The sequence below is a fragment of the Fistularia commersonii genome, chromosome 19, assembly GCF_037954325.1.
Source record: "Fistularia commersonii isolate RoL2024-O1a breed Wild chromosome 19, RoL_Fcom_v1.0, whole genome shotgun sequence".
NCBI lineage: Eukaryota > Metazoa > Chordata > Actinopteri > Syngnathiformes > Fistulariidae > Fistularia > Fistularia commersonii.
In genome coordinates, this window is record NC_141302.1 from 13,752,235 (window position 1) to 13,764,133 (window position 11,899).

Genomic DNA, 11,899 nt, shown 5'->3' on the forward strand with positions numbered 1-11,899 from the left:
CTGGTCTCATCTCCATAACAATAACAAAGTGTCGAAGAACCATTTTTTTTTTCACTGAAAACTTATCAATGGCTGTATGCCTGATATATCAAGAAATGGTTGTGGCTTTCAAAGAAAACATCATAGTTACAGACAGACAAAGACATTTTTCACCAAGAGTAGATAAGATCGTCTGGAGGGACCTCTGGGCCGTGGAAATAAGACGACTATGCTTCACCATCAGGGCCACGTACAACATTCCTCCATCACCAACTAAACTTCACCAGAGCTCCCTTCACACGTCCACATTTCTTCGGCATCTGATGCTAAGAAATTAAAAATCCCGTTGAATAATCGAATCTATTGCTGCCTCTGCTTGACACTTCCATACCTCCACAGATATATCATTATGACCAAATGCCTCTTCAGGATTCATCCTCTTCAGTGTCCTCCACCATTCACCTTTACCAATCTCTGCCACTTCGTGGTCCACCCCTTCTTCCATTTCTTCCCTCCACTCGCTTTCATCTTCCTTATTCATTAGATTTAAAGTGTTGTATGTATGTGTTTCTTATATTTCATGTGACACTGTCACCTCACCTTGTGGTGTTTTTCAGTGTCACAAACAATTAGCACTTAGGAAATGACCAGATGGTTGGTAGGTGAAGGAAAGAACCAGCAATAGACACAGAACCACATTTACATTCCATTGACTTGAGAGGGCAGCAGTCGAAGGAGACGGAGAATAAATATAACTAGATTGAAGACGGCTTGACGTGAGCCTGAAACGCACACATTATTTTTCGTATCGCTTTCTTGTTGTCCATTTCACTTGTGCAAACATGATCAAAATCCTCAACACTTTCCTGCAGAGCTATTTTCATATCTGCAACTTTAGCTTTGCAACTCTTATGTGTTCAGATTCATAGGCTCAGTATGTGTCAGTCAGCCAAGTGTATCATGCTCTACAACTCCTTGCAGATAAGGAAACTTTCAAATTTGAAATTGATTTCTTCTTAACCATTTTCTCCTCTGTCATTCAAAAAGACATACTGGTGTAAAAATGAAGTCTTTAGTGGAAAGTTAAGCTGAAACCTTTCGAACAGAAAACCTCAACATACAATATATTTCCTGTCTGTGAGGAGGGGCGGCGGTGGAGAGGGGACTGAGAAACCAGTTGGGCTGAACTCAATGAAGAACTTTGACCAAAGAAGGAACTTCAAAGTAACTGACTCTTTTTTTTCATTTCTTCTCTTCTTATTACTGTGTGAAGAGTTTTTAAAAAGTGAATGAAATACACATCATTATAAAACGTGCTGTATGAACATCACTGATGTTGAATCTTCTCAGTGGTCCAGCAACAGTTTCCTCGTTTCGTCGGGTTTGTGATGCATAATAACCTATGAAATCATTAGATGTCGTCGGCACAGGAGTGTTGGTTTATTATATGTTCTGACTGGCATGCTCTCATCTCTCAGAACATTCAAGAACATCTGCATCTTCATGAGAAATGACAGGAACCATGTCCGTCTCATGTCTTACACTGGAATACAAACACTGATCTGACGTTTCCTCCCACTGTCTTCTTGATCCTCTTGCCTTGACAACTGTTAGAGCAGCATGGTGGAGCTTCTCTGCTTCTTGCTGACCCTGTTAATTTCACCTTAAACACAAGAGTGTCATACAGTCATACATGTCATGACTGAAAATAGAAAATACTTCCTCAACACATGTGATTTTTTGTCTTTTTCATCACTTCTTTGGATAGTGTAAGTTATATATTCCCCTCTTGTGCCCCTCAGTTGTCAAGTGGTAGTTAAAATGGCAGCAATACAACAGGAACATTACAGAAGCCAGTGCAAGAAGAGCTTCATGCTCATAACTGTCTTTGTAAATCTTTTTGAAAAGGTAAATGATTCATGGTGGTCTACCTGTGTGCTCCCACATCCTCTCTTAGAAGTTACCCTATGTTTCTGCCTTTTCTGAAAGCAAGTATTCAGCACAGCCATTTCCATCTTTTTCACAAAGTCCATCACCAAAACGCGTTCTGTGTTCCCATCCTGGATACACTTCTTCATCAACTCTATTACCTGCACCAACATGCCCAGAAGCACACTGGCTGCTGACCTAAAGGAGAAGATCACTGAATCCTGGTGGATGCAACTAAGAGGCTTGAGGATGTGAACATGTCACTGATGACTATATCAACAAAAATAAATTAGTCGACTGATGGAGTGGGAACAGCCGTGCAACTGATGTTCGGCGAAAAGATGAACAGCAGTGGCCGGAAGAAGTGGAGCTCTGGAGAATAAGATCACGGAAAAAAGGAGCGAGAGATGCTTGATAACTGGACTCCAGAAAAGTATTAATATCAAGGAGGAAGTTCAAGCCGGATAGAGCAAATGAAGCTCTGGAGACTGGCAAGCAGATGCTCACAGCCCTGGCTGTTCTGAGATCAGCACAACAGATAAACTGTCCCCCAACAATCCAGTTGAGGTCTTCTGTCAGTGTCGGTGTAATAACATGGCTCAGATTGACAGGAAATATTCGACTCTACGAACGTGTTGACAATATCGTGTTTCTGGAATGTACCACACAGAGATGATTGGGGGAGCAGTGAACATGTGATCGTGATAATTTCACAGACTCTCGTCTGATTGGGCAATCGAATTTTGTCTTGCTTTGTAAAACTACTGATTTGACATAGATTCTCTGCAGTGAAGGTGGAGGTTTCAACCAGCATGAATCCTGTAACTGTTGTTTTTCATGTGACAATTTTGCTGCTGGTCAAAATAGGTGAGCGTCATATTTTTATTTTGTTTTCATCTTACTTTGTTTTTCTTTCAAATTTGGCCACATGTCTTGACATGGCTGAGTTTAACATATCTGTATACTGAGGTTCATTTTGTTTTCTTCTGTTTCCTTCTCAGCTCACATGGCAGCTTCGTCATCGCCTCTCCAACAATTATCTGTTAATGTGGGTGAAGACATTGTTTTGGAGTGTTTCAATGAAGTCTCTGATTATGTCAAAAACTATTACTGGTATAAACAAATTCTGGGACAGAAACCAAAGCTTGTGATTAATTTCACAAAAAATGGAATTTTAGAAGGCAAATTTAAAGATACACGCTTTGGACTTGACAGTAAAGCTGGCAGAAATACCTTGAAGATCTCAGAAGCAGAAATTTCAGACTCTGCCACTTACTTCTGCATGAAGCGCGAAACAAATGAAATGAAATTTTTAAACAGCACCCTGGTCAGAGTGTTGGACATCCGTCTCAACGTCAGCCTTTCTGTTCTCCATTCACCATCTGGGACCCTCCAGCCAGGAGACTTTGTGAATCTGACTTGTTCAATCCAAACTGGGACTTGTGATACAGGACACAGTGTTTACTGGTTCAAACATTCAGAAGAATCGCATCCAGGAATTATTTACACTCAGAAAGTCAAAGAGAACCAGTGTGAGAGCAAAGCTGGGACCCAAAGACAAACCTGTTTGTATCACTTGTCAATAGAGAATCTGACTGTCTCTCACACTGGAACCTACCGTTGTGCTGTTGCATCATGTGGTTGGATACTTTTTGGAAACAATATAACTCTGAACGTACAAGGTAAGTAGAATACAATGATTTATTAGTTTATTACTCGTGAGTAGTGAATGTTCCAGTCTAAAGACAAAATAAAACTGAACGTTACTAAACTAAAAATCACTGATTTGTCACTGTTCAAATCAGGGAAGGGAAAACACTTCACTTTTGAAGAATCCGTCTTCGGAGGAGCTCTGACTCTCATCACCATCCTGGTTATTGTCCTGAATTCTACTTCCTATATAATGTCCAAGATAAGCAGCTTCTGGTGCAAAGGTAGGAGAAGTCTTGTGATCTTATTTTGTCTTATGATAACTTCTAATTCTGAAGAATGGAAAATGAAAATTTGTTAAAACCAGCTAAAATATAGATCCCTATTGATTTATTGAACACCAACAACATCACTGATCACCAATTGGATGCTTTCATGTTATATGCATGTTTGGAGGATGTGGGTTTTATGTTGGTGTAACGTCGAAACACAAAAACCCAAGTCTGCATGTTGGTTGTCGTAGATATTCTAAATGACAGTCAACATTAGATGTCCCTACTTTGATTTTTTGATATCTTAACCTACAGTTAAATCTGTGTGAGGATCAGCTGGGTTCTATGTTTTTGCACATCAACCAAAATATAAGATAATTCACGTTTATGAATGAAACCACCAATGAGGACTGATAATGTTGGTGTGTCCAGATCATCAGTATCGAAGTGATCATAACATATTCAAGATCTATCAACTCCCATTTGAAGACCAATATTCGTTGTTCTTTTTCAAAGAAAATCCTGCTGAATCTTGACTTTGTCCTGCTGTCTTGTGTGTTTTTTCCAATAAATATATCAGAAGAACTGGTTGGTAACATTCAGCTAGAGTGGAAGAAAAACAAAGTTCACCACCATTTTTCCCAACATTTCTCCTTTTTTCTCTGTTTTCTTTTCCTGGTAAAACTCTGAAACTACGTCTACCGCTGCCTGGGGACCAAATGCAGAGGTAGGAAAATATATCCATATTAAATGTAAGAATGGAAGCACAACACAGGATGTAAGAATATATTGCACATTGTTGTGAAAAGGCTGGGGTTTCAGGGAATGAGGGGTTTTAAGGAGAAGAGTTTAAAACCGAATCCCACCACAGTGTTTTTGGGAGTGCTGGTCAAAGCCACCTGCAAAATATACAAAGATACTGGATTTAATTCCTATGTTTCATGTGTTTTCATCAGGGTCGCCAAGAGTCAGGGAACCTCCAAGCTTCTCAAAGGGATTCCAAGGTGGGCACATCAAGAGCACAGAAGGATGACACCTGGAGTGAATGTGTGTACCACAGTCTGAGGCAGTAGATCAGACTCACCGTGTGAAATATTGCTTTGCACTTTCAGCAATAAATCATGTCTCCTTGAGTGAAATGATTTGTTTTCTACACGAGCAAACAATTATTGGGAAACATTTTGGTATTTGACTGCAGTTTGTACCATCAAGGCGGTCGATGTTTTCACAGCTCGAACATGCAATAAAACCTCTCCTTTGCTTGCCACGTCTTGGTCTTGATTGTTCACCATAAACCAGAGGACGACAGAATCTTTCATTTAACTGTGTAGTCACCACTGCAGAGTTGAAATGTCTGTCCTCTCCTGAGAGGAAGTCTTTGTAGCGTTTTCATCTATAAAAGAAAGGCTTTGTAACTATTTGGTTCAGACGGTTAGAACAAGTTCTACAAGGTGGTCTTTGGTCACCTGACTTCACAACTATCAACATCCTGGCCAAGAAAACCAAACACCCTGCCTCTCATGAATCAATCAATCTGTACCAACGTCATAGATAGATAGATAGATAGATAGATAGATAGATAGATAGATAGATAGATAGATAGATAGATAGATAGATAGATAGATAGATAGATAGATAGATAGATAGATAGATAGATAGATAGATAGATAGATAGATAGATAGATAGATAGATAGATGGATGTTGTGGTTCTTGTGCTGAGTGGAGATTTGACCTTCACCACCATCCTAGACTTTTTCCTGGCTTTTACTGTGTACAGACTCTACAAGACAAACAGCAGCCGACACATAGGTAGGATGAACTTTTGAATTTTATGTTAACTGTTCATTAGCTGATTAGAAGTCGTGTTATAAACAGAACTTTCTGATGTGCTCATTTCTGCAGTCAATGTCATGATTAAATAGCTGACAGTTCTCCACAAGACAATGTCAATGTCATCACTTGGAATGTCTTATCATGTAACTAATGGCATGGAAAGTAAGGTGTTCAACAAAAAAAGCTAAAAACAAAAAACAAAAACATTATGTCTTCATCGTGGTGCCAGTTAGTGTTAGTGAGCGGTAGCAAATGATCACATTGTCCTCGACATCCAGGTGTTAAAAGCAGGGAAAATGGGCAAGTATAAGGATTTGAGATCGACAAGGGCAGAGTTTCAATGGCTGGACATTTGAAACTGCAGCTCTCGTGGGATGATACTGGTCCAAAGAAGGATCAGTCCTAAACTGGCGTCACGGTCATGGGCGGCCACGATTCACTGATGAGCTTGAATTGTTGAGGAAGTTATTGTAATTCTGGCTCTGATAAAAAGGTGCATCAGGGTTTGTTGCATTCAAGGCTGCAGAGCTCCTGAATAGTCAAGATGCCCAGTATAACAGGACGTATCCTTATGTGTCTTCAGTGGATACATATTCATACTTGAATGTGTATCTTATCAACTCTATTCACTTATTAATGCACAATCACATTTGTATCGCTGAATTTAAATCTTTGTTCATATTTTAATAACCAGACTCACAAAATGAATCTCTGTTAACGTCCACCCCGGATGCAGAGGTATGCTGTTTTTAATTCTATGTTCATGTTAAACTGTTTCTAATTGTTTTCTTGCAGCTTTATATTGTTTTTATATATACATGGATGACAATCCTCTGTTTTATGCTGGAGTGTGTGTATTCCAGTGTAAGGCAGTAAATGAGCATGGTTTGAATCATTTCTCATGAAGATGTAGATGTTCTTGATGTTTGTCCTTTCTACAATCACAACAGCTGAACATTAGACATGTTGATGTCGAAATAAAGACCTTTCTTTATTTCACACGATCTGTTGATCGTTTCTAGGTGTTTTCATGAGTCGATCGTGCATCACAAACCCTGTGAAGAGAAGTAACTGTTGTGTTCACCACTGTGAATGTTCAACGTCAGTGATGAGTTATAATTTATTTACTTTTTAATCAGTGATCACATGATAATAAGAAGTGAAGGAAAAGAAAAAAGAAAAATTGCGAGTCGCTTGGACGTTCTCACCTTGATCAAACTTCTTCACTGAGTTCAGCCCAACGGGTTTCTCAGTCCCCTCTCCACCGCCACCCCCACTCACAAACAGGAAATATATGCGGCTTCTTTGACGGGGTTTTCTTCTCAGCTTGTTTGGCCTCAAGTGTCTTTTTAAGTTTTATATTTTAACACAATTACGTATGCTCGAACAAGCAAATTGTTGGGATTAAATGATTCATTTAGAATATAAACTGACAAAGTGAAACAAGGGGAATGAGTGATCCATGTTAACGGGACAGCTGACAGGAAGTTGCAACATCAATTATAAGGAAGTAAGAAGAGGACCTGCACCTGCATGTGTTAGAAAGGTGTTAGAATGGGGCAGGACATGTATGCAAGCTGTGTGACAGTGGTGAAGGGTGTTGTGAGCGTGACAAAGAAGAGCAAAGTGATGTTTGGACAAATTAGAGATCATCTCTGAGCCCCTTCTTGTTTGCTGTGGTGATGGACAGACTGACAGATGACGTCAAACAGGAATTTTCACGGACGATGATGTTTGCAGATGACACGGTGATCTGTTCTTAAGTGGGCAGCAAATGGAGGAAAATCTGGTGGAGGTAGAGTCATGCATTGCAGAGGAGAACAATCGAGGTTAGCTACAGGAAGACAGAAATCATTTATGTGAATGACAGGGATCCAGATTGGAATGGGTAGAGAAAGGTTTCAGTATTCATGTGTGATAAAAGTAAGAGTATCAGTCAGAATGAAATGAAAGGTGTAAAAGACGGGGGAGAGACCAGTGATAGTGTTCGGTCGACAGATAGTGGCAACAAGGACAAAGACAGTAAGCACAGCTGGAGATAGCAGAGATGAAGATGTTGAGTTTCTCTTAGGGAATGACCAGGATGGTGAGGATCAGGAATTAATCTATCAGAAGGACAATACATGCGAGATATTTTGGAGATAAAATCAGAGAGACCTGATTAAGATGGTTTGGATACATACAGAAAAGGGATAGTAAAGATATTGGCAAAAGGATTTTGAGGCAGGAACCGGCAAGCAGGAAGATTGAGAAGAATATTTATCAATGGAGTGAAAGGGAACATGAAGTTAGATGGTGAGAGAAAAGAGGATACAGATGACAACGGCAGAAGTTAGAAGTTGGTTTGCTGTAGCGACCCCTGAAGGGACCTGGTGAAAGAAAAAGTAGACAGTAACTACACGGCATGTTAATGCACAAAAAAGCTAATGGGGAGCCAGGACACCAGGCATGGAGATGTTATCTTCATCCATGAACAACCAGATGAGATAGCAAGCTCTGGAGACTGGCAAGCAGATGCTCACAGCCCTGGCTGTTCTGAGATCAGCACAACAGATAAACTGTTCTCCAACAATCCAGTTGAGGTCTTCTGTCAGTGTCGGTGTAATAAAATGGCTCAGATTGACAGGAAATATTCTACTCTATGAACGTGTTGACAATATCGTGTTTCTGGAATGTACCACACAGAGACGATTGGGGGAGGAGTGAACATGTGATCGTGATAATTTCACAGACTCTCATCTGATTGGTTGTCTTGCTTTATAAAACTACTGATTCAATATAGTTCCTCTGCAGTGAAGGTGGAGGTTTCAACCAGCATGAATCCTGTAACTGTTGTTTTTCATGTGTCAATTTTGCTATTGGTCAGAACAGGTGAGCATCATATTTTTCTTTTGTTTTCATCTTACTTTGTTTTTCTTTCATATTTGGCCACATGTCTTGACATGGCTGAGTTTAACATATCTGTATACTGAGGTTCATTTTGTTTTCTTCTGTTTCCTTCTCAGCTCACATGGCAGATTCGTCATCGTCTCTCCAACAATTATCTGTTAATGTGGGTGAAGACATTGTTTTGGAGTGTTTTGATAAAGACTCTGGATATATCAACAACTTTTACTGGTATAAACAAACTCTGGGACAGAAACCAAAGCTCATGATTAATGTCACAAAAAATGGACCTTTAGAAGGCAAATTTAAAGATACACGCTTTGGAATTGACAGTAGAGCTGGCAGAAATACCTTCAAGATCTCAGAAGCAAAAATTTCAGACTCTGCAACTTACTTCTGCGTGAAGCACAAAACAAATAAAATAGAATTTTTAAACAGCACCCTGGTCAGAGTGTTGGACATCCGTCTGAAAGTCAGCCTTTCTGTTCTCCATTCACCATCTGAGACCCTCCAGCCAGGAGACTCTGTGAATCTGACATGCTCAATCCAAACTGGGACTTGTGATACAGGACACAGCGTTTACTGGTTCAAACATTCAGAAGAATCGCAACCAGGAATTATTTACACTCAGAAAGTCAAAGAGAACCAGTGTGAGAGCAAAGCTGGGACCCAAAGACAAACCTGTTTGTGTCACTTGTTAATAGAGAATCTGACTGTCTCTCACACTGGAACCTACCGTTGTGCTGTTGCATCATGTGGTTGGATACTTTTTGGAAACAATATAACTCTGGACATACAAGGTAAGTAGAATACAGTGATTTATTAGTTTATTATTCGTGAGTAGTGAATGTTCCAGTCTAAAGACAAAATAGAACTGAAAGTTACTAAACTAAAAATCACTGATTTGTCACTGTTCAAATCAGGGAAGGGAAAACACTTCACTTTTGAAGAATCTGTCTTCAGAGGAGCTCTGACACTCATCACCATCCTGGTTATTGTCCTGAATTCTACTCCCTATATAATGTCCAAGATAAGCAGCTTCTGGTGCAAAGGTAGGAGAAGTCTTGTGATCTTATTTTGTCTTATGATAACTTCTAATTCTGTAGAATGGAAAATGAAAATTTGTTAAAACCAGCTAAAATATAGATCCCTATTGATTTATTGAACACCAACAACATCACTGATCACCAATTGGATGCTTTCATGTTATATCCATGTTTGGAGGATGTAGGGTTTTAGGTTGGTGTAACGTTGAAACTCAAAAACCCAAGTCTTCATGTTGGTTGTCGTGGATATTCTAAATTACAAAGTCAACATTTGATGTCCCTACTTTGATTTTTTGATATCTTAACCTACAGTTAAATCTGTGTGAGGATCAGCTGAGTTTGACATGAGTGCACATCAACCAAAATAAAGGATAATTTACGTTTATGAATGCAACGCAAATGAAGACTGATAATGTTGGTGTGTCCAGATCATCAGTATCGAAGTGATCATAACATATTCAAGATCTATCAACTCCCATTTGATGGACCTTTCAACCAGTGAAGACCAATATTCGTTGTTCCTTGTCAAAGAAAATCCTGCTGAATCTCTATGTTGTCCTGCTGTTTTGTGTGTTTTTTTCAATAAATATATCAGTAGAACTGGTTGGTAACATTCAGCCAGAGTGGAAGAAAAAAAAAGTTTACCATCATTTTTCCCAACATCTCTCCTTTTTCTCTGTTCTTGTCCTGGTAAAACTCTGAAACTACATCTACCGCTGCCTCGGGACCAAATGCAGAGGTAGGAAAATATATCCATATTAAATGTAAGAATGGAAGCACAACACAGGATGTAAAGAATATATTGCACATTGTTGTGAAAAGGCTGGGGTTTCAGGGAATGAGGGGTTTTAAGGAGAAGAGTTTAAATCCGAATCGCACCACAGTGTTTTTGGGAGTGCTGGTCAAAGCCACCTGCAAAATATACAAAGATACTGGATTTAATTCCTATGTTTCATGTGTTTTCATCAGGGTCGCCAAGAGTCAGGGAACCTCCAAGCTTCTCAAAGGGATTCCAAGGTGGGCACATCAAGAGCACAGAAGGATGACACCTGGAGTGAATGTGTGTACCACAGTCTGAGGCAGTAGATCAGACTCACCGTGTGAAATATTGCTTTGCACTTTCAGCAATAAAACATGTCTCCTTGAGTGAAATGATTTGTTTTCTACACGAGCAAACAATTATTGGGAAACATTTTGGTATTTGACTGCAGTTTGTACCATCAAGGCGGTCGATGTTTTCACAGCTCGAACATGCAATAAAACCTCTCCTTTGCTTGCCACGTCTTGGTCTTGATTGTTCACCATAAACCAGAGGACGACAGAATCTTTCATTTAACTGTGTAGTCACCACTGCAGAGTTGAAATGTCTGTCCTCTCCTGACAGGAAGTCTTTGTAGCGTTTTCATCTATAAAAGAAAGGCTTTGTAACTATTTGGTTCAGACGGTTAGAACAAGTTCTATAAGGTGGTCTTTGGTCACCTGACTTCACAACTATCGACATCCTGGCCAAGAAAACCAAACACCCTGCCTCTCATGAATCAATCAATCTGTACCAACGTCATAGATAGATAGATAGATAGATAGATAGATAGATAGATAGATAGATAGATAGATAGATAGATAGATAGATAGATAGATAGATAGATAGATAGAACCTTTGAATTTTATGTTCACTGTTCATTAGCTGATTAGAAGTCGTGTTATAAACAAAACTTTCTGATGTGCTCATTTCTGCAGTCAATGTCATGATTAAATAGCTGACAGTTCTTCATGAGACAATGTCAATGTCATCATTTGGAATGTCTTATCATGTAACTAATGGCATGGAAAGTAAGGTGTTCAACAAAAAAAGCTAAAAACAAAAACAAAAACATTATGTCTTCATCGTGGTGCCAGTTAGTGTTAGTGAGCGGTAGCAAATGATCACATTGTCCTCGACATCCAGGTGTTAAAAGCAGGGAAAATGGGCAAGTATAAGGATTTAAGATCGACAAGGGCAGAGTTTCAATGGCTGGACATTTGAAACTGCAGCTCTCGTGGGATGATACTGGTCCAAAGAAGGATCAGTCCTAAACTGGCGTCACGGTCATGGGCGGCCACGATTCACTGATGAGCTTGAATTATTGAGGAAGTTATTGTAATTCTGGCTCTGATAAAAAGGTGCATCAGGGTTTGTTGCATTCAAGGCTGCAGAGCTCCTGAATAGTCAAGATGCCCAGTATAACAGGACGTATCCTTATGTGTCTTCAGTGGATACATATTCATACTTGAATGTGTATCTTATCAACTCTATTCACTTATTA

General features: G+C 39.5%; 1 protein-coding gene and 1 pseudogene across 2 annotated transcripts; both read left to right on the forward strand.

Moving 5' to 3' along the window:
* Positions 1-2,709: 2,709 nt before the first annotated feature.
* LOC147223844 (uncharacterized) lies at positions 2,710-5,753 on the forward strand (annotated as a pseudogene).
* Positions 5,754-8,363: 2,610 nt separating this feature from the next.
* Positions 8,364-10,870, forward strand: LOC147223845 (uncharacterized). Of its 2 annotated transcripts, XM_086166352.1 has the most exons (4): positions 8,364-8,535; positions 8,670-9,350; positions 9,474-9,602; positions 10,566-10,870. In XM_086166352.1, the coding sequence occupies exons 1-4, from the start codon at positions 8,481-8,483 to the stop codon at positions 10,640-10,642; spliced, it is 942 nt and encodes a 313-aa protein (XP_086022478.1). In that variant the 5' UTR covers positions 8,364-8,480; the 3' UTR covers positions 10,643-10,870. The 2 variants fall into 2 exon arrangements, with proteins under 2 accessions (XP_086022478.1, XP_086022479.1); XM_086166353.1 differs by having other exon boundaries at positions 8,430-9,350; positions 10,564-10,870.
* The last annotated feature ends 1,029 nt before the right edge of the window (positions 10,871-11,899 follow it).

Excerpts from the sequence above, each read along its gene's own strand:
- LOC147223845 (XM_086166352.1), top strand. The coding sequence starts at position 8,481 with ATGAATCCTGTAACTGTTGTTTTTCATGTGTCAATTTTGCTATTGGTC. Across the intron at positions 8,536-8,669 it reads TTTGCTATTGGTCAGAACAG|CTCACATGGCAGATTCGTCA; the intron begins GTGAGCATCATA and ends TTTCCTTCTCAG. Across the intron at positions 9,603-10,565 it reads AAGCAGCTTCTGGTGCAAAG|GGTCGCCAAGAGTCAGGGAA; the intron begins GTAGGAGAAGTC and ends TGTTTTCATCAG.